The following is a 23,522-nucleotide window of genomic DNA, read 5'->3' as shown; positions in this document are numbered from 1 at the left end:
TGCTATGTTTATTTGTAATAACGGGCACGTTCTTCCTTCTTTTGCAATTCACACTGTCCAGTTTTGGATCACTGCAAGTTACATGTCAGGATCTTGGAATTTCCTGTGTAGTAATGAGTGCTGTCCCACTGAACAGTTAATGGTGCTATCCAAGAGGGAAAAGCAAATAAAATATTAACCATTCCCTTATGTCCTTGTGCATAACAATAAAGGGAATAATTGTAATTTCTCTGGGCATGAGGTAAGGAAGCATTCAGGGAGCAGAATTTATACCCTTGGAAGCTGCTCCTCAGCAAACAAGCGAGCAGATCCATCCCAGTGCCACGGACTCAGCTGACACTGAGGAGCCTCAGGAACCTCTTGCTTACATTGCCATGTGCTTTCCCAGGTCTGCAATCCATATGAAGGGTCAGGTCAGTACAAAGCAACTGCAATGTTTGCTGTTCAATTCAATCCATTTGCTCCTACAATATCCTCCAAAGGTGCCAGGGATTGAATCAGCCTCCTGTCAAAATCACAGTGAAGGTTTCATCCAAATTAACCATGCTACCTTTGCTACTCAGACAATGGGAAGTTCCTGGAAAAGAGGCTCTCAAGCCAAGCATTTGCTTATTCCTGCACCTTTCAGCAATTTTAAATTGCAAGTTTAATCCTATTATAGATCTACCCCAGAGGTCTCAATACAGGCAACAATCCCCCATCTATTCCTACTATTTAACTTCATTACAATTTATCCACATCATCTACATATCCTCAGCTCAACTCCAAGTATCCAATTAAACCCACAGACAAATAACAGTTAAACATGGCACGAGAACGTTTTGTATCAAGCAGAGGATTAGTTTTATTTCCAGGCATGAGAAATTTAAGGCCAGATTTCTCAAGAATACAATTAATTTGGAAAAAAAAAATTGCCATCAGCACATGGTACCACTGTGTCTCCTCTCCTCATACAGTTTATTGCACACATTTTTGTCCAGTGCAAACAGAACAGGGCTGAACAGGACAATGACAGACAAGCTAAGACCTGCAAATATAAAGAGTTATTACAGATAAAGGGAATAGGAAATGTGATTCCATGACCCGTAAAAAATAGAAATTTTCATCACATTTGGAGTTAACAGTCAAAATTGACAGTACCAAAGAGGAGTATGAATTGCATTAGGCACTCTGTTAAATGGAATAGGAGAAAAACCACAGGACTCTGAAGAAGCCACTTGAAGAACATGAGAAAGGTTAAGGCATTACTGCAGGCTTCGTATCCAACCAGCTACAGAAAGGGCACCTCTGGGTCACTGGAGTTTTCATCTCTTCTGCACCTGCAAAGCAAGAGGCACCTTCATTATTCCTTCCATGGAGACAGTTTGCTAATTGTAGGCCTGGCTGTTAAGCACAGCCAATTCCATTCCACAAATGCACTGAGCAATGGTCAAGAACTGGAGATAATTCATCTGTGGGGATGTTTTCTTGGCAGTTTGATTTCTGAAGTTTCTGCAAGCAGTTTTAGTTACATTATAATCTGGTAGAACAACTATTTCCCTCCAATGTTTTCATTGCTGTAACAGCACCCAGTGAGCTGGATGAGAGCCCTTCTCCACTTGCACAAAGACAGCTCCTGCTCTGAGAACACAGGCTGTGAATTCACCAAGCTAAGGAGAAAAGGCACTGTTGGATGACAGTTTGGAAGAGTGCACAGCCTGGATTTACCATGGCTACAGAGCTCTGTGTGCTCTTGCACGCTGCCATCCAAGCCATTAACTTGGGGATGTATCAAGTGAATTGCTAGAAAATCATCCCTTGGATGGGAGGGAGACTGCCTGAAAACACAGAGCAAACTTGTGGAATTTGGCACAGATCAATCAAGGCAGCATTTGCAGAGTTCCTCAGTAGAACATGAGGAGCTCACTGGAGCATTTTCAGGCTGCTCAGTTAAGTAAAATGGGTTTGCTTTAATCATCTTTATTTTTAAGGATCTTTCCACTTTGGGAGTTAGCACTTCATTTTCTTTGCATTTTCCATACTAATCCACCCAAACCTCAACTGAAAGGAACAGGAGGCAGAAACAAGTATAGTTCATCTCCCCTGAATGCTGGAAAAGCACAGCTCAAAACCCAGAAATAACTGGTTGCTGCACTGATGGGAATCCATGCAGTGTCAGAGAGATATCCCAGCTCTTATCAGATGGAATCTCACTCACAGCTCCTATCCAGGCATAAACTCCACAGGAGCAAGGACAGGACATGGAGCACCTCAGCCCTGCAACAGCACTCAAACAACTCTGTAGTGCTGTGACCTGGGACAGCGCATTTCAAGCAACAAAGAACAGATATTTGAGGATTACTAAATGCTTTTACTTTTCTAAACCTTTCCTTTTCAGAGACAACAACCTTAATTTTATTCCAAAACCAAGCCAATAAAATCAGATTAAGGTTTATCAGATTAATCAGGAAGGTTAAAACAAACTCCTTCATGTAACAAAACAGCATGTGCTATGCAGGGCTGAAATGCTCCATTAATAAGTTTAAAAATGACAGCTCCTCAGAAACTCTGCACTCAGCTTCAAACACACAAGGTCCCTCTCTTCCTTGGTACAAATTTAATTCCAGTTCTCTGGAAAATCCTTCACTGGAGTGGAGGGGAAGGGCCTGGTTCTGTTAGCAGAAGTCCAGAGGTTGTGTTTCACCTCCTGCCTTTCCTTGCTGGTTTCAACACACAGACCATGAAACCCAATTTTTATGTCCAGATAACTCCAATTTCAGATCCCAGGCAACTGAATCATCCTATGGGATTCAGGGATCTTTGTGCCCATTACCAAAACACACTGTTCTCTGTTTTAGCTAACTAATTATATGTTAGCACCCAAGCAGTGAAAATGCTCCTAGGAAATTCTGCTTGACTGACTTAGCTAATTATAGGCCTGGCGTTGAAGCAGGGCCAAGTCTACCTTCAGCTTCTGCTTGGTGCTTAAAAGGAGCTGCAGACACACACACAGGCCCAGTCTGCCAACATCCCAGTTCACAGGAAGCAAAACTGGGATGAAACTGGGGAGCAAATGTGCAGGACACTTCACAGAAAGCATTTAACAGAGCTATAACATCAGCTGTCACTGCCTGCTGCACTGAGCTGGGACTGTGTTGTACAAGGACAAACAAAAAATGTGTTTAATTATTCAGTTACCAGCTTAAAAACTATAATCATGGCTGCTTGTTTCCACATTTCCTTCATTTGAACCTTCAATTCCAAATGCTGCCCTCCTGAACAAGCCCAACAGCATTAAGGTACTTCTGATACAAGACTTTATTTGTGCTGGCCCTGTCAAAGAGCCCAGGAACTGCAAGAACCACATTCCAGCAGCACTGCCCTGATAGCAACCACCAGGCTCAGCTGGGATTAAAGCTGCACACAGGCTGTCATTAAAAACAAAATAAACCATCAAGCTGTGAGCTCAGGAGATAAAGAACATTCTAATGGCAGCTCCCATTCCAACTTCCCAGATGAATGAGAGCAATGCTGTGTTGCCTTGGAAATCAGGACAGGTCTTAGATGAAATGGTAGCAGGCTTGAGGAGAGGTTTAACAATTGGTAAAGATTAGGAAATCCACTTATGTTACCCTAGTCCAATTGTATCTTTTTTTGGAAGTTTTGTTCTCCTTACAAACCCCTGAACACAGCACTGTATGACAGGATAGAAAGAAAAATGACTGTCAATAATTCAGTTCAAGCTTTTCACATACCCAATCAAGACTAACATCCAAAATGTTTTGTTGCAGCCTACAGAAAAGACAGATTCCTCCTACCAAAGAGCTACACTGGTCTGAGCACACTGCTCACATTACTATTCAATCTCTCCTGAAGCTTTAACACACCAAATACATCAATAAATCTGCTCATACTCACCTGTCAATGAGCTGCAGCACAGCACAGACATCCTCAAGGCCAGTGGTATCTGAGGTACCAGATTGTTTCATTGCTTAACTGTGGCCCAAAGAGAGGGTTGAGCTGAGCCAGAATTGCAATCAGCCAACTGCAAGAGAACCCCCCAACCCAAGAGACACAAATCAGCCAAAGGACAGCTTGTGACAATGGAAGGTTGTCCAAACACGAGGACTATCAGAGAAGAAAAGGCTATTTTAGGAAGGTCTAGGTTCAAATAAAGATTCTACTCAAGGTCAAACACAAGGACCAGCCACCAGCAATGAAGTTATGGCACCAAATCATTCTGCAACTGAAATAGATTGTCCTGTTCAACTGAAAGCAACACAAAATCACCTGCTAGCATTGCCCTCACACCTCTCTTTGACAGAAAAGTGTTTTGAAACACATGAAACTCAGGTATTTGGGGGCTCAGAAGATGAAAACATAAAAGGGACAAGAGCTTTTTTCAGTGCCTTTGAAGCATCCTTTAAACAACAACCTCTGAGAAACATCCTCTCTCTCATTTGCTTCTCAGTGCACAACAACCTGCCCTTGCAGATGTGGTATATTTTTCAGAGATTTAACAAAAGTGAATTTAAACCTGGCACAGAGATCAAGAAACAGGGACCTGAAGCAAAAGGGTACAAAAGAACACAAAGATCAAAAAAGTACCCCACAAAAACAGCCCCAATATGACACAAACCCCAGATGATCAGCACAGCAGCCTTGTCACTGGAGCAGAGCACAAACTAACACTGCAGAAGCCATGGCCAGAACTGAGAGCAAGAGGAATGTAGTTTGTGGAAAATATCCAGGAAAGCTAAACAGAAATAAATATTCCACTCTTAAAAGATATATTTGCTTTGTAAATGTTACAAGAATCAGAAAAAGCAATGGATGCTTCCACGGATTTAAATCTATGTTAAATACTAACTATATAAACACATTTAGTGAACACACTGGCTCATCTGTCTGCTATTTCTAGAATGCTTTGTAAGGAGGAGAAAAAGCAGAGCAGCTTTGTAATGGGAGCTGCCACAAATGTATCAGAGTGCTTAGGCAGTCATGGAAAATTCCACACAAACCTTGATGCTCTGACCAGCAAACCAAGTGCAGGTCGGCTGCCTGCAACAGCCACAAAGGCAAAGATGTGGGTCAGACTTCAAGGAAACACATCAATCCTCTTCCAATTTACCAATATTTCTTTGCAATGCCCCTTTCAGTTTTGCAGGGGGTAGAACTCCAGCTAAAACAAGGAGCTGAGCCTGCAGCAGTCCATCAGTCACACAAGCCTTGGAACACGTAGCAGGCTCTACAAAGGAATTAAAACATCAGCAAGACACCACTGAGAGCAGCCAAAAACCTTTAGGCTGACACGTTTCTACTTTGCTGTCCAAAGCAGTGACAACAATGTATTTTGAGACCATGATGTTAAATCTACTTAAGGGAAAAGCAGCTCTTAAAATGATCAGGGGATTTCTTTAGTGAGGGTTAATTTTTCAGATCCAACAGACAGATCCAAAGAGCATTGTGCCATCTGCCTCCAGCATCCTGAAGTAACACAAGTGGGAGGAGGGTAGAACACTAAAAGCCCATTAAAGCACATTATTCCTTTTGTCAGCGCAGAGCAGGAAGGAACTCCCTGCACGAATCTCTCACCTCCCGAGCTCAGGCCCAGCAGGACTGTGAATTAAACGAGCTGGGAGCACATTCAGAAGCTCAGCCTGTGGGAGCAGGCTTAGGGAAAAGCAGCGTGGAAGTTTCCAAAGGCATTTATTTGTTGGGGCCGTGCTGGGTACCCGAGCTGGGAGCCGGGGTGCCATTAGGGCAGCAGCACATCCTCCCCCTGCCCGGCGAGGGATGAGGAATTTAAAGCACTCATCAGGAACTGCCTGGCATTCAAGGTAAGGCATGAAAAAGCTTTGCCCATGGTTTGGGTAAGTGATGCTGCTTTATGCAACGATCCAGCGTGCCAACACACAACAAAGTGCAGCATTCGGAGTAAAACAAACCTCTGTATCCAAGGTGCAATGTTCCAGAGCTGCTAAAAGCAGGTATGGCATTCGAGCCACCCACAGGTCCTTAAATTCTACCAGATCCCACTTAGAACAGTTACTGTTAATTATCCAGCTCAGACAAGGAAATTAAAGTCCCTTCTGTTGTACCAGAGAGATTTTTTAAAAGGTCTTCCCACCACAAGTGCCATCTGTCTGCGCTCGTGTTACAAATTAAGGTCCTGCTATCTCTGTTTAAATGTCAATTCGGGCATCCAGATTTTAATCCTGTTAGAATCAGTAGCAAATAATACGATTTTCCAAGCACCCTGTCCTCTGTTAGGACATGATGACACTGTTCAGGAACTGCTTTGTGCACAGCAAAATAGATTTAGTACCTCACAATATGGTGGAACCTCTAATTTCTGCAGCAGTAACTCCTTGGACTTTGCCTTAGATTTTATGAGGTCCCTGAGAATGGTTTATTCCTCAAAAGGCTGCTGGGTACAGGATCTGTACACAAATTAGATGCAAATATCTTTCACAGAACAACCAAATGGATCCCATGTAATTAATATGGTTATTCAAAATTATCACTGCTAAATCGAAATACAGAAGAAACAGCTTTAAGTTGAAATGTACTGACTTCAAATTAATTTCAGTGAAAATCAATTTATCAATCAAGTGGTGTTTAATGAAGACAGGAAATTGTTTTTTCCCTACTTTCAACTGGAAAGGTAACTCAAAGAGTATAAAAGCAGATCTAGCAGAGACTAAACAGCTGTACAGAGGAGCACAGAACAGCACCAGCCACTGCTAAGGACACAAAAATAGCTGGGACAGCAGAAATTGTTTTAATCCTAACAGATCTAATGAAGAAATCTCAGGAACAATTCTTTGGGCTTCTTTCAAGGCTGGTATGAAAAATTAATCTCTTTCTTTAGCCATCTAAAATGAAGGTCTTAAATGTTTTCAGTGCCTCCTCCCCCAAAAGGAAAAGAATGCAAGAACAATAAAGTTCCATATGTTTGAATAAAACAGAGGGAAAAGGTTGGACCAGATCTTCTGAGGTCCTTTCCAAACAGAGCTGTTCTACAATTTTATACAGAATAAATGAGCAAATAACAAATGAAAGACTCTGTGATGAGGCAAGTTCTGTCTTGGAACATGATGAGAAAAATTTGCTTTTTGTTGCATTCTGGCAAGCAGACACTACAAATACAATTTATGTGGTTGGGTACAAGTATGGAGGGTTGAAAATATCCCAAGATTTTGCTGCTTTTTTTTTTTTTTTTCCCCAAAATATAACTGGAGAAAGCCAAAGGAAATTTGGCTTTCAGAAAACAAGTTAGAGCCCACAAAATTACCAAAGAACCCCTGGACACAGAAGAGCAGTTTATAAAACATGGTAATAACAGCAGGCTTTATAATGGGTCTGTTTAAATAAAATAACCAACTAAACCTACAAGTCACAGACCACTGCACATTTGAAGAGTTCACAGAATTTAGCCCAAAGTTAAGAAATTCTACAACAAATACATTTCCCATCACAATCCAGAGGATGCTGCAGATGCCACACAGCGTCCACTTCAAGGAAAACTCTCCTTCAAACAACAGAGACACCAAACCTCAAGGGTTTTACAAGAGTGGGACACAATTTCTGTAGAAAAAACCCAAGTGAGAACTTTAAATAAAATCAAAACAAAGCTCAACCCTTCTCCTAATTAAAAACCACCCAAGTAACTGTAACATAAATGCAGCAACCCAGTAAAAATCATCAAAAAATTGTCCTTTCTTAGCCAAACATTTGGGACCTGTTATGAGACTGAGCTGCTACAAACTTCATGTGCAGGGCAAGGAGACCTTCAGAGCACTGAGATTCCCAAATTTCAACCCCAAATTCAGGCTGCTTGCACAAATTCTCAAATTTCTATATCCACTCAGCAAAACTTAAATTTAAAAACTTCTGTGCATACAAAACAGAGCCAAGTTTGCTGGACTTTTACAGTTAAGCAAGAGTGAATTCTTAGGAGTTCACATATCAAATACTCTTGAATAGAAATAAATTTTCTAGAGTGTAAACTGATATTAACCCTGAGTATCACACTATTAACCTAAACCAACCTGTGTAAGCTGTGCCACTGTCTAACCCAACAGGCCTCTCCTGGAACATGGAAGATTGGGATGCATTACTCTAAATATTCATATTAAATTCCTTTGAATAGCATAAATCATGCCTAAATAGTTCAAGAAAGTACAAATACCACTCAGGTTCAAATGGAACTCCAACTAATAATTTTTATAACAAGTTAACCCTTAATATAAACCAGACTTTTGCCACTTTGCTCTCCATAACAAATACCTTCAAAGCTATTTCTGCACAGCAGTTTTTTACAAGATCAGTCTCCACAGTCTTTAAAAGAGGGAGAGAAAAACACAAGCAAGCTTTGTCTTGCAGTCTCCAGCTACAGCTGGCTTAAATCCTGATAAAAAACATTATATGAAGAGCTCGCAACAAGTCACTCTGTAATTGCTACTAAATCTCCTACAGAAAGGAGGCAGCCTCAAAATACACTGTGCATTTAAAGAGAAATTGTCTTAATATATCAAAGTCTCACTAAAAAACCCACCATGCAGCAGCTTTTCCACCCACCACTCTACCAGATTTTGAGAATATATTCAAGAAATTTAAAAGCAAAACTGTTCAGTGGGTTTGAGTTAGTATTACCTCAGAATTAAATATGAAGTGGAAAGGGAAAAGGCAAAAAAAGCCTAAGAATCAGGAAAATCTTAGAATTATTATACTTGTGAACAAATGAGGCAGGGAACTGGAGAGGAGGAACAGCATGTCCATGCAAGGATAGCTCACAGTCATGTGTCAGAGGAGGAATTCAGGTTCCTTTTAAATCAGCATTTTCAATGGGAAAATTTCTTCAGCACACTGAAGGTCTTTGGAACTCAGAATTCCAAGAGCTGTCAAAAAACAGGTCCAAATCTCTGTGACACATTCAAAAAGCTTCTAAGTGCTCTGAGGCTGTAAAAAAGGAACTTGTGATTACAAGAGGAGTGGGCAGGACATTGTTTGTACTTACAACAGGTAGCAGCAAACAGCACAGGTCACCAGCATGGTGTTGATAACTCTGCCAAGAGGAAGGAGAAATGGGATCAGGTGTGGTGTTGTGACTGACCACAGGACCCACAGGGAAAAACCCCACAGCAAACAAGGACAAGTTCAACTTTGGTCATATGAAAGATGACTCAACATGAATGTTCTGGCTTCTTCCAGCTGAGTGAACTGCAGAGCTCAGATCTGCAGGACTGACACAGCTCTGCCAAACACTCTACAGCTGGACTGAACAAAATCACTGCGAACAGCAGCAAAATCTGATGCAGTGTCCTTCACATTAGTGAAACACTGAGGCTGGATGCACACAAGAAATGCTTTCTCCATTTGCAGAATTCTACTTAAAGAAAGTTTTAGTGTCAGATTGTCGCTTTTAATTTTCTATGATGAATGAGGGGTCTACAAAAGGAATACAAAATAAAACCTCAATGCTGTAGGGTAAAATTTTCTTTTCTTGGTGAAATACAGCTGTGTCAGAAACCACTGGAAAGCTGAAAAGAAGGAAGAACCAAGCTCTTGAAATTGAAAAGGATAAAACTGCAGCTATACACACACAGATGGATTTGAAATGGAAGGAGAGGAAATGAGATATTCTGCAGCTCATAGAGCTTGGTGGCAAAGTGGGTTTTTTTATTTCAAAATTATAAAAAGGCATTTCCATCTATGTATTTCCTCCCCCAGCTGAGTAACAACACCTCATGGGAGGTCAGTAACTTTTGTTGGTGAGGCACAGAATTCCCACACTTCCATGCCTGGAAGCCATTTCTCCAAGTATTTCTAAGGACAGGAAAGTTTCCAGGCATGAACCACACATCAGCTTTGAAAGTGAGGCAGGAAATATCAGAGCTTGAGGAATACTGAGGGTTTAGATAAAGAACTGAGAGAAAAGACAGTTGGTACCTGTGGAGTAGAGGGAGTGTCAGAGAGAGGAAGAGAGATTAAGAAGCCATTATCTCCTAGAGAAAAGAGAAAGACAAAAACTTGTCTGCTTTTTAATCTGAGCAGCCACAACCACTGCAGGAAAAACCTCAGCTTAGAAGCCCAGCTGCTGTCCTCAGCTACAAGGGCACCAGCACACATTTAACCCAGAAATCCACCTCTGCAGCCTTTCCAGTCCCACCCAGTGTGGAACCAGAGGACGGTGGAGTAAGTTAGGAAAGGTCAAGTAAGGAAAGAAAGAGGAAGTTGTTGCTCAAATACCGCCTGACAATGAGCCACCTTGACACAGGACGTTCTGCCTGCAGAGGTTTTGCAGAATGGTTTGGGTTGGAAAAGACCTTAAAGCTCATCTCGTTCCACCCCCTGCCATGGGCAGGGACACCTTTTATTATCCCAGGTGGCTCCAAGCCCCACTGTCCAACCTGGGATTTCAGGGATCCAGGGGCAGCCACAGCTGCTCTGGGCACCCTGTGCCAGGGCCTCAGGGGAAACCCAAACCCGCCAGGGTCCCCGGGGGCAGCGCCCGGCTCTGGCAGCCCCAGGGGCGGCTGTTCCGCTGCCCCTCGGCCGGGCCGGGCCCGTCCGTGCTGCGCCAGCGCTGCGCCCGCGGGGCTGCGGCGGCCCCGGGCCCGGCAACCTCGGGGCGCCTCAGGGCTCCGGGGCCGCCTCCGCCGGGGCCTCCGCCCAGAGCCGCGGGGGACGGAAGGGAAGGTGCCCGGTGCCCGCCGCCCCCCGGTCACTCACCCGCGGTTCGGCCCCTTGGGTACGAGCCAGGGCAGGACGCCGCCGACCACCCCCCAGAACACGCTCATGACGATGATGGGCACCGCCAGGCCGCCGTACGCCATGGCCGCGCTCTGAGGAGAGCGGGGCCTCCCGCCACGCCCCGAGCGGCGCCCGCCAATCAGAGCACGCCACGTCAGCGCGGCCGGCGGGAGCGCGCGGTGAAGGCTCCATGGGGCCGCGGGAGCGCGCGGGGCACGTGCAACGGGATCGGGAATGCCGTGGGATCGGGACCGCGATGGGATCGGGGCTGTCACGGGATCAGGGCTCTCACGGGACAAGGGTCGGGATGGGATCGGGACTGCGATGGGATCGGGAATGCCGTGGGATCCCCATCCCAAACAGGCTGCCAGGTAAGCGGACACGAAGCTCCTGCCGGCTCTGAGCTCCTCAGGGAATTGGGACACGATCCCACTGAGCAGCTCTGTACCTGGAAAGGTCCCAGTTATGAGCAAACCTTACAGAATTCCTCCAACACCCACTCAAGGGGATGAATTTTGTGTTAAGCAGCAAGAGCTGGAGGGACAAAACCCCTGAGCCTTCATGAGAGAAACCCAACCCCAGTCCACCCAACACAGCCTCAGTGTCAGGCTCTGAATGGCTTCTAAAACAATTTTCCTCGATTGCCAGCATCCATTGTTGTTCAGGCAGATGAATTCCTGTCCCTCTGCAGCAGCAATTAGAGGGCCATTCACTGAGCCAGTCAATTCACTGAACTGCAGGGCTGTTTTCAACAAGCAGCTCTCAATTATGGAGGTACAAAGTGCCAGGAAAGATCTCCCCTCACAGGAAATTCATCCAAAACAGCACCACCAGCAGCGCTGAGACTGCTTCACCCCACCCCTTCCAAACCAGTCAGCTCTGCCCCATCAGCACTGCTCATAAACCCCTTTGTCCTCATTAATATAAGACATGAATTAATTATATATACAGTGCACAGAATGAACATGTTAATATTAAAAAAAAACAACATGGACACATCTAATGAAGAGACAGAAATACCAAGACTGTTGAGATGGATGTTTCAGGATTGCACTGCTCTTTCAGGTCGGTTGAAGCAATTCTAAACTGTTTTACTTAACAGTAGAAAAAGTACAAAGAGCTTTTTAATTTAGTGTATTTTTTACAAAGTCAAGAGACAAGTAGGAATATTTAAATGCTGAGCAGGACACATGAAGATTTTTGAAAGAAGACACACCACAGGTTGAATTTTAGCAGTTTTTTAATGGTTTTAATCAGGAAGGCAGCTATTCCTGCATCTTCTCGATGGTCTCCTCCTTGTACTTGCCCTTCTCCTTGCCAACCTGGCGGGACTTGGCTTTGCGCTCCAGGATCTTCTTGCGGTCCTTGTCCAGCTTTAGCCTGGTGATCACCACCTGCACAGAGCACAGCACTTCAGCCTCCCTGCCCATCCTAAACCCACCTGAGCACACAGCTGATCGCACCAGCACACAGGCAGCAGTCAGAGCTGGCCCTGGACACTTCCTTCTCCAGGCACCCTTTGCCTCATCACCCCCCCAGGGAAGAATTTATCCAACAATTCCTGCTCCTGCCTCCGCAAACTGGCAAAGAAATTGCTGGTGTTACTGAAAGCACTACCTGGAAAACAGAACTAACAATCAAGTCCTAAAAATGCCATACAGGCACACTTCCTCCTTAATTCCTTGTGCATTTAGGTCTCAGTTGTAATTGCCACCTCTTTGCTCAGGAGAGGTACAAACTGTTCACACTGCAAGTCTGTAACAAAACATTGCCCTGCTCTCTGCATTAATAACCAGAATCTTTATGCAAAGCTTTATTGAGGTCTAGTTCCCAATTAATGAAAATTTTCCCAGAGTGAAGAGGCAGCAGAAAATTCTGTTTCTCTCACTGCTATTCAGCACTGGCTCCACCACAATGTCACCTTGTCAGTTAGATGCTGTTGCTGCACACAAGTCGTGATGTTTTGGAAGAATTCTGCCCTCCCTCTGCTGAACACACCAACCATTTACACCAGAAAACCTGGTACAACTGGATTTTTTCCACCAACACTTCCATCTTTGTGCCCACGTGGCAAGGCTGAAGCAGACTGAATTCATCTGCTTCAAACCAGGTTTTGGCAAGTTCTTGTGTTTAGCTTGAAATGTTTCCTGTTATGATCTAAACAGGCTTTGCCTGGTTTTCACCAGCTCTAAATACCTCAGGCTAAACCCAGGTTCAGAAGTATTCAGTTCACAAATGCCTGCAAGAGCAATCACAATTCTGAGCGTCTGTTTAAGCCTCTCCAACACGGTTTCAACTCACATCTCTCCTCATGACACGCTAACATTTCCTTGAGGCAACATCTCCAGTTGTTATTCACAGAAATCCACAATGGGTTGAGTGGGAAGGGACCTCAAAGCTTATCCAGTGCCACCCCTGCCATGGGCAGGGACACCTTCCACTGTCCCAGGTGGCTCCAAGCTCCATCCAACCTGGCCTGGGCTACTCTCAAGGATCCAGGGGCAGCCCCAGCTGCTCTGGACACCTGTGCCAGGGCCTGCCCACCCTCACAGGGAAGGATTTTTTCCCAAAACCCCACCTTAATCTGCTCTGTCAGGGTGAAGCCATTCCCCTTGTCCTGTCCTTCCAGGCCCTTGTAAAATTCTTCATCTTGTTGGCTCCTTCAGGCACTGTGAGGCTACAATGAGGTCACCCCAAAGCTTCTCCTGTCCATGTGAACAACCCCAGCTCTCCCAGCTCCATCCCTCTGATCCCCGGGTGACTCCTCTGGATCTCTCCAGCAGCTCCAGGTCCTGCCTGGGCTGGGGTCTCACCTGAGGGGGCCCAATCCCAGCCCCTTCCTGCTGCCCATGGGGACCAGCCCAGGGCATGGGGGCTCCTGGGGGCCAGGCCAGGTCCAGCTCTTGGCCACCAGCACCCCCAGATCCTTCTCCAGGGCTGCTCCATCTGAGAATCCCCAGCCTGTGTTTATAGCCCAGCCTGCACTGACATTGACCATCGGGCAAGAGGCAGAAGCAAAACCAAGTGATTACTTTTTATACTGACAAACATTCTGCATTCACAGATTTTGTAACAACTATGCCCAGATTAATATATTCCTACTAGAAGCACTTTTCTGTATGTTCTGGAACAAAGACTGAGATTTTATTCTTATTTTAGTGCTAAGAGTGGGATGTGCAGCATGTTACACTTATTAAAACTATATTAACAGACTTAAATTAATTTTTTGAAAATGGTTAAATTTAAAATAGTCTTAGTATAAACCTTATTAAAATAACACTGCAGAGGTAGGAGAGTTGTTTTCACATGAGAATTAGTAGTAAAACTAACATTTAAAATTTTTTTTAGCTGTAATTTTCCCCTGAATCAGAGTGGGGTGAAAGCAAAGGCAAAAAACAAAAGCAAAACTAAACAACGATTGAGCTTCCAAGCACAGGCTGGGGATGTGCAGATGGAGCAGCTTCCAGGGGCGTTCCCCCCACTTGGTACCGAGTCCCAGGAGTCCCAGAGCAGCCCCAGGGGGCCGTACCTTGCTGGGGTGGATGCCCACGTGCACGGTGGTGCCGTTGGCCTTCTCGCGCTGCACGCGCTCGATGTAGATCACGTATTTCTTCCTGTACACCTGCACCACCTTCCCGATCTGCTGGCCCTTGTAGTGTCCCCTCACCACCTGCACACAGCACACACACAGCTCCAGGAGCAGCCCTCAACAGCCAGCCCACCCCACAAACCAGCTGAGCTGCACAGGATCCAAGGATCCACAAACTCATGAGTGACCCGACAATTTCAGCATTACTAACACAGAGCATTTAATGGATCAGGACTGTGCTTCTCCCCCATTTTCTTTGCAGTAAACCCTAATGGGAGAGCTCTGTTGGCAGACATATTTTATGAAAAATCCTTTGGTTAGGATCTTCTCTCCCGAGAAGCTGAGAGGCCTCAGAAACAAAATGTAAACAATGATTACCTGCTGCTGTGGAATGGAACAGGTGCATCTGGGATTGGTCTCATGTGGTTGTTTTTAATTAATGGTCAATCACAGCCCAGCTGGCTCAGACTCTGGTCAGTCACAAGATTTTATTATCATTCTTTACTACTCCTTGCTAGCCTTCTGCTGAAACCCCTTCTTCTATTCTTTAGTGTAGTTTTATTATATCATTTTCTTTTAATATAATATATATCATAAACTAATAAATCAGCCTTCTGAATCATGGAGTCAAGATTCTCATCTCTTCCCTCATCCTGGGACCCGTGTGAACACCACCACACTCTGCAGCTATGCAGCCAGATTTCAATTTTTAACAGTTTTTACCCTAATTTTCCACCTATCATTGTGCTTTATGTAAAAAGCCACTTAGCTTGGACTCATTTCTAATCCAATCTTTTAAATGCCACAGGCAGCAAACAGCCTACAAAAAAGAAACAATTCTTTGCTTTGTGCTTTATGGTTGAATGTTTTCAGTTCAGCACAATGATCAATGCATGTAGCTGAAGTGCAGCAGAATTGCCAGCACACCTGTATCATCCTTATCACTGAAGTGAATTTAAAATGAATTTAAATGAAATGAATTTAACAAACACTTGGCAGTCCAGGTCGTGACTTGATTAACTTAAGATTATTTCTGCCATGCTGAAGGCAAAGCTCCAGCACCAATATCAGTTTGTCTCATTCTTCCCTTTTCCACAGGCTGCACATGAAAACAGAATCCCAGAATCAGCTGGCTTGAAAAACACTTCCAAGATCATCAAACCCAAATTATGGCCCATCCCCACCTTGTCCCTGGAGCACTGAGTGCCACCTCCAGGGATGGGCTCTCCAATCCTCCCTGGGCAGTTCCAGGGCCTGAGCCCCCTTTCCATGGGGAGATCCCTGCTGATGTCCACCCTGAGCCTGCCCTGAGCACCCTTTCCATGGGGAGATCCCTGCTGATGTCCACACTGAGCCTGCCCTGAGCCCCCTTTCCATGGGGAAATTCCTGCTGATGTCCACCCTGAGCCTCCTCTGATCCAGCCTGAGGCCGTTCCCTCTCCTCCTGTCCCTGTTCCCCCGGCTGTCCCCTCCTGTCAGGAGCTGTGCAGAGCCACAGGAGCCCCCCTGAGCCTCCTTTTCTCCAGGCTGAGCCCCATCTCAGCTCCCTCAGCCCCTTCTCAGCTCTGAAAACCCCCCAGAAGAAGCTGAGGTGTGGCAGGGCAGTACCTGGACCTCGTCGTCCTTGCGGATGGGCATGGAGCGCACGTTGTACTTCTGCCGCAGCTCCTTGGACAGGGGCGAGGACATGATTTTCCTGCGGATGTGGGAGGGGGCATTGAAGTGCCGTTTGCGGTTCTTGCTGCGGTCCGAGGTCACAAAAGGGTTGAACTTCATTTTGGCTGCACAAAAAAAAAAAACAAACCCCACAGCAGTTGGAGAGGTGCTCACAGCACGCACACTACACTTCATCACCCAGGCCCACAGCGTCTCCTGCTGCATAAAAATCAATTTCAACTGTTTTTAATGCCACTACTGATCAACAAACCCTGATATCCCGGACTGCAAGTAAATTGAAGCCCCTGCTCTGACTGACAGCGACCCTGTGATTGACACACGTGCACATCAGACCGTTCTTCCAAAGCTCCCTGTTCCCAGCGCTCAGGACAGCTGGATGCTGCCCTGCAGTCACACCGCTCATCTTTTATAGATTGGTACAGATTTACACCAATCTACAAAAATGTGTATTCTGGGCCCGCACTGCTCCAGCACCTCCAGTAACGCTCCTCACCACAGCGTGCAGGTAACAGACCTGCAAATCCAAGATAATTCCGGCCTTTCCTAAACTTTAACAACTGCGCTACAGGACTGCCTGTCAGGGCACCATTGATACTGATAGCAAAGGATAAATTAAATCAAAGATAAATTAAATTAAAGGCTAGTTTTGCTCAACTCCCGAGTTTCTGAGTGCACATCCTAGCACCTCCCTTGCGGGCTGGGCTGCGCTAACTCCGTAATGCACCAGGGAAGCTCAGCCGCAGGAGGCCGAGCTCCCCCCGGAGCCCGAGCTCTCCCTGTCCCGCAGCCCCGAGCGAGCTCCCGGCCACCCGAGCCCCTTCCCGATCCCCGCCGCTGCCCCGCGGAGGCCCCGCCGGCCGGAGATAGCCGCGGATGGCCCCGATGGCCGCGGATGGCAGCTCCCGGTGTCTCACCCGCTGCCGCCGCCGCGCCGCCCGCCCGGAAGAGGAGCCAGAGGCGCTTCTGCTTCCGCTTCCGCCTGCGCCGCCGCGGCCCCGGAGCCGCGCCCCCTGGCGGCCGGAGGGCAGCGCTGCAGCGAGGACAGAGCCGGGATAGGGCCGGGATAGACTCGGGATAGACTCGGGATAGAGCGGGGATAGAGCCGGGATAGAGCGGGGATAGAGCCGGGATAGACTCGGGATAGACTCAGGATAGAGCAGGGATAGAACCGGGATAGAGCAGGGACAGACCCGAGCACATGTCTGTGAGACCGAGACCCAGGACTCTGCCCCAAGGGACCCCAGTGACACTGATCCCATGTCCCTCTGCCCAAAGGGATACCAGTGACACTGATCCCATGTCCCTGTGCCCCAAGGGACACCAGTGACACTGATCCCATGTCCCTCTGCCCAAAGGGACACCAGTGACACTGATCCCATGTCCCTCAGCCCCAGGGGACACCAGTTCCCCTGCCCAGCCCCTGCTCCTGTGTCACTGTCACCTCCATCCCAGCTCACCTGCACAAACCATTTCCCTTTCAGGTAGATGTGGCCCTAGAACATATTTTCAGGACACAGATTAATTTATTCTCAATGAGAATTATTAGAAATTAACCAATTAATTGGCTTGGTTGGGTTTGGGCTGGGTTTTTTATAAAGATAGCCTGGAAAGATTTGGGCCTGAGTTGCAGCAGGGTTTGGACAAACACCTTCCCCAGAGCTTTTATTTGTCATTTACAGAGTAAGGGGCTTCCAGCAGCACCCATCACTTGGGGAAATCTGAGTTCCAGTCATTGGAACAAGCAGGATCTGTTCCTCCACAAAGACCTTCCCAACATAAAGGGAATTGGTTTCTTAAGATGGTGCAGATACCCTGAGCCCAAACTCACTGTGCTGTAACCCTTTACTGTTCAACATTTAAAAATTGCCTCATTTATTTCTAAATAGTTATGAAGCAAGACTAAATGGACGTTAAAGGAGGGGAGGGGACAAAAATTGGGTTATTTCACATACCAAACCCAGCAAGCCTCAAGCACAGTCCATTCTTCACCTTTCCTTAAAAAAGGGAGGTTGGGACACTTGGTACTGTACAAAACCGAGCACTGAATGTCCAGACATGACTCAGGGCTGATTACAAAAGAGCCTCATGCTAACTTTCACCACAGTGACCTGGCTCCCAGTGATTTCATTGTGTGATAACGCTCAGCTGACTGAAATCATAATTAAAAACAAAAGAAAAAAAGCTCCTTTGGATCGATTTTGCAACAGGAGTGCGACAAGAAGCCAATCAAAACATGTAAGAGTTTTATTTTTAATTATGGAACTAAAAAGGCTAATAGTTTATTAACATAAGATTGCAAATTAAAAAGACAAATGCCAGAACTCCTTAACAGTCTCCACTGTAGAAATGTAAAAGACTTGTGCTTTAAACATTGCTGTACCAGACATGGCAGGGCTGCTCCTCCTCCCTGCCCCTCTCCCACATCCCAGGGACAAACCCCTCACTGACACCCCCAATCTGCAAATTCAAACAACTCCTGTAAAGCAGAGACTCGTCACAGCCATTCCCAGCCCCAGCAGAGAAGGAACAATAAATGAGAAATATTCAGGAGCTGGTGGCACACAGGGCCACCTGCACTGCAGATCTCATTTTTTACAGCGCACAAGAAATGCAAGGATTTGAGAGATCAGATCAAACATTCACAGACTCATCTCTCCTGGGTTTTTGTACCCCATTTCCATTTTATTTTCTTTTTAAAATACTCTTCAGCAGTCCAGATACTGCCTAGAATACACCTAACAACTTTCCCTAGTGCTAGAAGTTTTTAACTCCACCATTGCAAAGCATCCTATGCCTCAAGTTCTCACTGTAGGGTGGAGTCTGCAGTTACAGGGAATAATTTAAAGTGGGACTTTCAAATATTTCCTACAGGGATGTCTTTTTTGGAAACCCAAATTCTTCTATAAAAACACTGACTTGAAAGGGCAAAATCAGAACCCTACAACTGAGGGTCTCCTTCTGCTCTGACCCGAAATTCTTTTGTTTGTAAGGGCGTTTAAAAGCACAACTACGCTCATTTTCTCCTCAGAAAATCCAGAATAGAAGTGAGATCTCCTGGGTGCAGAGGCAGTAACTGCCTTGCTTTCACACCTGGAGAGATGAGAGCAGATTCTGCTGTAAACACACGAAGCAGTACCATGGTGTGACCCTGCAGGATGAGCTCACCACGAATCCCAGCAGCCCCAGAAGGTGGCCTTGGCTTGGCAGCTCTCAAAAGCTTAGACCTGGTTTAGAGAACCCAGGTATAGATGTTCCTCCTGCCAGAACTTCAGTTCAATTTGGTTTCAACATTTTGCAAAAAAAAAAAAAACCAAAAAATTTTTGATTTATTACCTTATTGTAGGGGATGTTTTGGCAGAGAGAGCAGGCACGCTGAAGTGTGTTACTTCCAAAAAAAAAAAACCCAAAACAAACTAATTTCACTGGTCTTGTTTAGAGAACTGGCCTGGACTGCACAGGAGGCAGTTTAACACAGACAGGGAATGGGGAGAACACACCAGGGGACACAAAGAATCTGCAACCACCTTTCTTTGTGTCAAAGAAATTGTACCAGAGGAGAAATTTCAGAAAATGAGCTGTACTGCAAAGATCTCCCCTTGCCCAGCTCAGGAGAAGGATGCACTAAATAAATCTCAGTGTAAGGAAGATGCTAAAATATTAAAAATCTCATTGTTGTAATCCACTGTTCCCAAGCTGTCAGCAAAGACTCGCCAAATCCAAAAGGAAAAATGAGGACATTTTAGCTGTGAGTTTCAGCTGGTCACAGTGGATTAGAGGAAATCCTTCAGCCAGCAGGAGAAGCAATTGCCATGGAAAATCCCACAGCCCAGGTGAACACAAGCATCTCACTGAAAAAGTTCATTTTTGTAAATGGGGGGGAAAAAAAAAAGTAAAAAAAAAATCTACCCATACATGAATGAGTACAGGAAGTTCCACAATCCATTTTGCACCTAAAGTAAGAGCAATCAGTCCAGAGAAGAACAGGGAAAAATTCCAATTTTTCAGACTTCTGTCTGAAGTCACTGCAGGGCAGAGCATGGCAGGGGGAGAGGAGCTGGCTGCTTCTTTTTGGTGGGTGGATAAAACTGGCAACACTTTCCCTGCTTCCAAAGCAAGGAGACAAATTCAACAGGAATTGTTCTGAAATGCATCTGACTCTAACAATAACACTGAATATTCAACAATTCATATCATCACAGCATAAAGTTTGGATATTTTGCCTCCAGGGAAAGGCAATGGATATAATCCAAGGGAAACCCTGCACCCATCTTACAATTTACATCACTGAGTTCAAGATCCTTATTTTATGATTATTTTTGTTTAATCCATCCTGAAAGACTTAAAATTTGTGTATCCTCAGCTCAGACATTCACAAGGCATGCAGAGACTGTCACTACTCAAGGAACACTGATGAGGCTCTGGAAAATGCACTGGTGGGCATCTGCTCTCATTTTTGAGACCAAATGACATGCAAGACACCCCTGGCAGGAGTTTTCCCCTCACACCTCTGTGTTTTGGAGGCTCCAGAAGACCAGGCTTGAAGGAATGGACAGGGAAGCTCAGGAATCTTTTTAAGGGATCAAACAAAACTCCCAGCAAGGGTCAGCCTGTGGGAATGCTGCCCTGGGTACCTGTGGGAGAGCACTGGCAGGCCAGGGCTCAGAAAAGATGCCTGGCTGAGCTTTAAAGGAAAAGGGAGGCACCTTAAATCCTGAAAAGTCAGAATTCCTGTGTTTGACAGGTGTATTGAATACACACACACAAAGCAAGAGAGGAAGCTGTGCTCATCCACCCAGAGGGCTGCACCGTTTTTCTGAGCACAGGGAATATAAAACTTCTTTTCAAAAGAAAACAACAATAATAAAGTAGAATCCAGACTTTTGGGTGGTCTGTGTTTAGAAACAGAAGAAAGAAAAGCTAATGCTGTAAAGACAACTATTCCCTTTCAAAGCAAAGGCCACATAAAACTGTGTTGCTCAGTTTGGTTTTTACTTCATGCCACCTGTAAACACAAGACTGGATATTCAGTTAGTGGGAAGGAATGAAACCACTTTTACATCCAGGGTAAAAGAAATGCCCTCCACTGCTGGGATCACAGATCACCTATAGGAAAAGGTAGCTGGGGAAGGCTTCCTGTTCTTTTTTCACTTGGTTAGAAAGGTCGTATCTGAACAACTGAGCTTTCAATAGAAGCACAGAACATTTCTTGGTGTTATTTCTGCCCTCTGTCTCTTAGGTTTGCTGTGGGGACTAACACTTTCCACTCCTCACCAACAGATACATCACCTTTTTGGCACCATGGGTGGAATTTCTTCCTCATGCATAATTTTGCCCTATACACAAGTCGATTGTCTGATCATGCAAATCCAACAGAACTCCAAAAAGTGCCACAAGACAGTTCAGCTCTTTGCCATCTACTCCCTAGTTTGTACACTGCCATAGGAACCTCCCAGAGGACAGACTGCCATCCTCACTTAGATCTCAAATGGCATTTCAACATCTTTCTCTGGGGGGAGGGAATCCACACCCTGATTCCACTGATTTTTCCCTCTCAGAGCTCTGAAATGCATGGAGATTTCTTTGATTTGTTGAAGATGTCTTCACTGACCAGCCTGATTAGAGAAAAACATACTGATTCAATCAAATAGAAAATAAAGACAAAAACAGGTAGTGGTAGATTTGTCAATCTTTGCTCCTGTCCTTGGAGTCGAGGGTAGAGTTTCACTGCTACTGCATTTTGCCCAGCTGGATCTTCTTCCAGGCCTCTGATGCTGTGAAAATGCAGGAGTCCAGGATCCCAGCTACAGTAAATGTTCCTCCAATGATGGCACATATCTGCAATTACAGACAGACAAACACCTTTGTCAACAACGAGGGGAACTTTTACACAGCTTGAGCTGGAGGAGGGGTCCTGCTGCTGGGGTGTTTGCTGGAAGCACAGTAGGGAGTGGGTAACAGCCCTGGGGATGGAATTCCATGAGGATCATTCACAAAAACCATCCTCTGCAGTGGAATAAATGAGTGCTGAACTCCTCAGCACTGAGCCATCACAAATCCCAGCTCCCACAGCACAAACACTGCTCCCTTCTGGGTTAAACTCCACCCAACTCAGATTTCTAGGAGCTCTGTGCTGCTCACATCTTCCTATACTGTTTTCTGTTATAAACACCAGTCTTGTAGTCTTTTCCCCATTTCACAAGATAATTTACAAACGGGCAGAAGGCTCTGAAATAGCACGTGAAGGGCAGTGAGTAACAGAGGAACCCAGCTGCCAGTGACACCATAGCCCTGCCTAACACTTTCCATGACAAGGGCTGCTCACAGCAGCCAACTTAACTCTTCGTGGGACAGAGTTTTCCACACAAGATGTGGATCTTGGGTCGAATTAAAACACATAATTACTTCCAAGAATAGAATTAGGGAAAAAATTCATCTCCTGATCAGCGTTAACAGCCTACTTCACTTCTCAAGTGCTACAAAAACACAGAAATATTCTTTGTATTCTGTCAAACCTAAGTCTTTGTGGAAACAGAATCACAGAGTCCTGTGATTTCCCTGCTACAATGGCTCACTGGTTTGGAATTGCTCTCTCCTTCAGCCCCTAGCTCATAGCAAATCCCCCTTTTCCCAGGCAGGCCCTTATCAGGAGATAAGCTCCACATCTTGTTCCCCTTCTCACAACCCCATTTTTATTCTCAGAACCACCTCATCCTACACAACATAAAAGACCAAATTAAAAAGAGCACCACAGCTGTGAAGTAAAAAGTGTGGGAGCTGGGAAGTTAGAACCGTGTAATTAGAACATGGCTGGTAACATTTGTAGGTTGCATTGTGGTGTGTCACGCTGCCTGGTGGCACCCTGGGACTTTCTTCCCCTACTGTGGTGGTTTGTATGAAGCTAGCCTTGAGCAGAACTCGGATGTTTTTGTATCAAAACCAGTGTGGCAGCAGGAGCAGGGTGTGACTGTCCCCTGTGCTGGCACTGCTGAGGTCACATCATGGGGGCTGTGTCCAGCTCTGGCCTCTCGTGCTGAGAGACCCTGAGGGGCTGGAGCATGTCCAGGGAAGGGAACAGAGCTGGGAAGGGGCTGGAGAATCCCTGAGGGAGCTGGGAAGGGGCTCAGCCTGGAGAAGAGGAGGCTCAGGGGGGCCCTTCTGGCTCTGCACAGCTCCTGACAGGAGGGGACAGCCAGGTGGGCATCCAGGATGAGAGGGAACGGCCTCAGGCTGGGCCAGGGCAGGCTCAGGGTGGGCACAGCAGGAATTTCCCCATGGAAAGGGGGCTCAGGGCAGGCTCAGGGTGGGCACAGCAGGAATTTCCCCATGGAAAGGGGGCTCAGGGCAGGCTCAGGGTGGGCACTGCAGGAATTTCCCCATGGAAAGGGGGCTCAGGCACTGGCACTGCCCAGGGAGGGTTGGAGAGCCCATCCCTGGAGGTGGCACTCAGTGCTCTGGGCTGGGGACAAGGTGAGGATCACAGCTGAGACTCGGTGGCCTTGGAAGTCTTTTCCAACCTAAA

General features: G+C 45.9%; 3 protein-coding genes across 3 annotated transcripts in view; all 3 read right to left on the bottom strand.

Annotated features, from left to right (window-relative positions):
* Positions 1-819: 819 nt before the first annotated feature.
* Positions 820-10,846, bottom strand: ATP6V0E1 (ATPase H+ transporting V0 subunit e1). Its single transcript, XM_066560288.1, has 4 exons — positions 10,717-10,846; positions 9,002-9,049; positions 3,898-4,024; positions 820-1,319 (listed from the first exon to the last, which is right to left on the bottom strand). Exons 1-3 carry the CDS (start codon positions 10,818-10,820, stop codon positions 3,931-3,933), a joined length of 246 nt encoding a protein of 81 aa, XP_066416385.1. The 5' UTR covers positions 10,821-10,846; the 3' UTR covers positions 820-1,319; positions 3,898-3,930.
* Positions 10,847-11,959: 1,113 nt separating this feature from the next.
* On the bottom strand, positions 11,960-16,994 carry RPL26L1 (ribosomal protein L26 like 1). Its single transcript, XM_066560470.1, has 4 exons — positions 16,918-16,994; positions 15,935-16,107; positions 14,267-14,407; positions 11,960-12,131 (listed from the first exon to the last, which is right to left on the bottom strand). The coding sequence occupies exons 2-4, from the start codon at positions 16,100-16,102 to the stop codon at positions 12,003-12,005; spliced, it is 438 nt and encodes a 145-aa protein (XP_066416567.1). The 5' UTR covers positions 16,103-16,107; positions 16,918-16,994; the 3' UTR covers positions 11,960-12,002.
* Positions 16,995-18,229: 1,235 nt separating this feature from the next.
* ERGIC1 (endoplasmic reticulum-golgi intermediate compartment 1) overlaps positions 18,230-23,522 on the bottom strand; it is a 55,322-nt gene continuing 50,029 nt past the window's right edge. Inside the window, exon 10 of the mRNA XM_066560469.1 lies at positions 18,230-21,838. Coding sequence (XP_066416566.1) covers positions 21,731-21,838 — 108 coding nt within the window. The 3' untranslated portion in view covers positions 18,230-21,730. The remainder of the gene's footprint in view (positions 21,839-23,522) is intronic.

This window comes from Molothrus aeneus, chromosome 15 (assembly GCF_037042795.1).
Source record: "Molothrus aeneus isolate 106 chromosome 15, BPBGC_Maene_1.0, whole genome shotgun sequence".
Lineage (NCBI taxonomy): Eukaryota > Metazoa > Chordata > Aves > Passeriformes > Icteridae > Molothrus > Molothrus aeneus.
The sequence above is the reverse complement of the archived record's forward strand: the minus strand, read 5'-3'. Positions and strand labels throughout refer to the sequence as shown.

Coding starts and splice junctions, on each gene's coding strand:
- RPL26L1 (XM_066560470.1), bottom strand. CDS start 16,102: ATGAAGTTCAACCCTTTTGTGACCTCGGACCGCAGCAAGAACCGCAAA. Junction 14,408..15,934: donor GCAAGGACGACGAGGTCCAG/GTACTGCCCTGC, acceptor TGCTGTGTGCAG/GTGGTGAGGGGACACTACAA. Junction 12,132..14,266: donor TGGGCATCCACCCCAGCAAG/GTACGGCCCCCT, acceptor TGCTCTGTGCAG/GTGGTGATCACCAGGCTAAA.
- ATP6V0E1 (XM_066560288.1), bottom strand. CDS start 10,820: ATGGCGTACGGCGGCCTGGCGGTGCCCATCATCGTCATGAGCGTGTTC. Junction 9,050..10,716: donor CCCAAGGGGCCGAACCGCGG/GTGAGTGACCGG, acceptor TCCTCTTGGCAG/AGTTATCAACACCATGCTGG. Junction 4,025..9,001: donor GCTGTTTGCTGCTACCTGTT/GTAAGTACAAAC, acceptor GTTCTCTTGCAG/TTGGCTGATTGCAATTCTGG.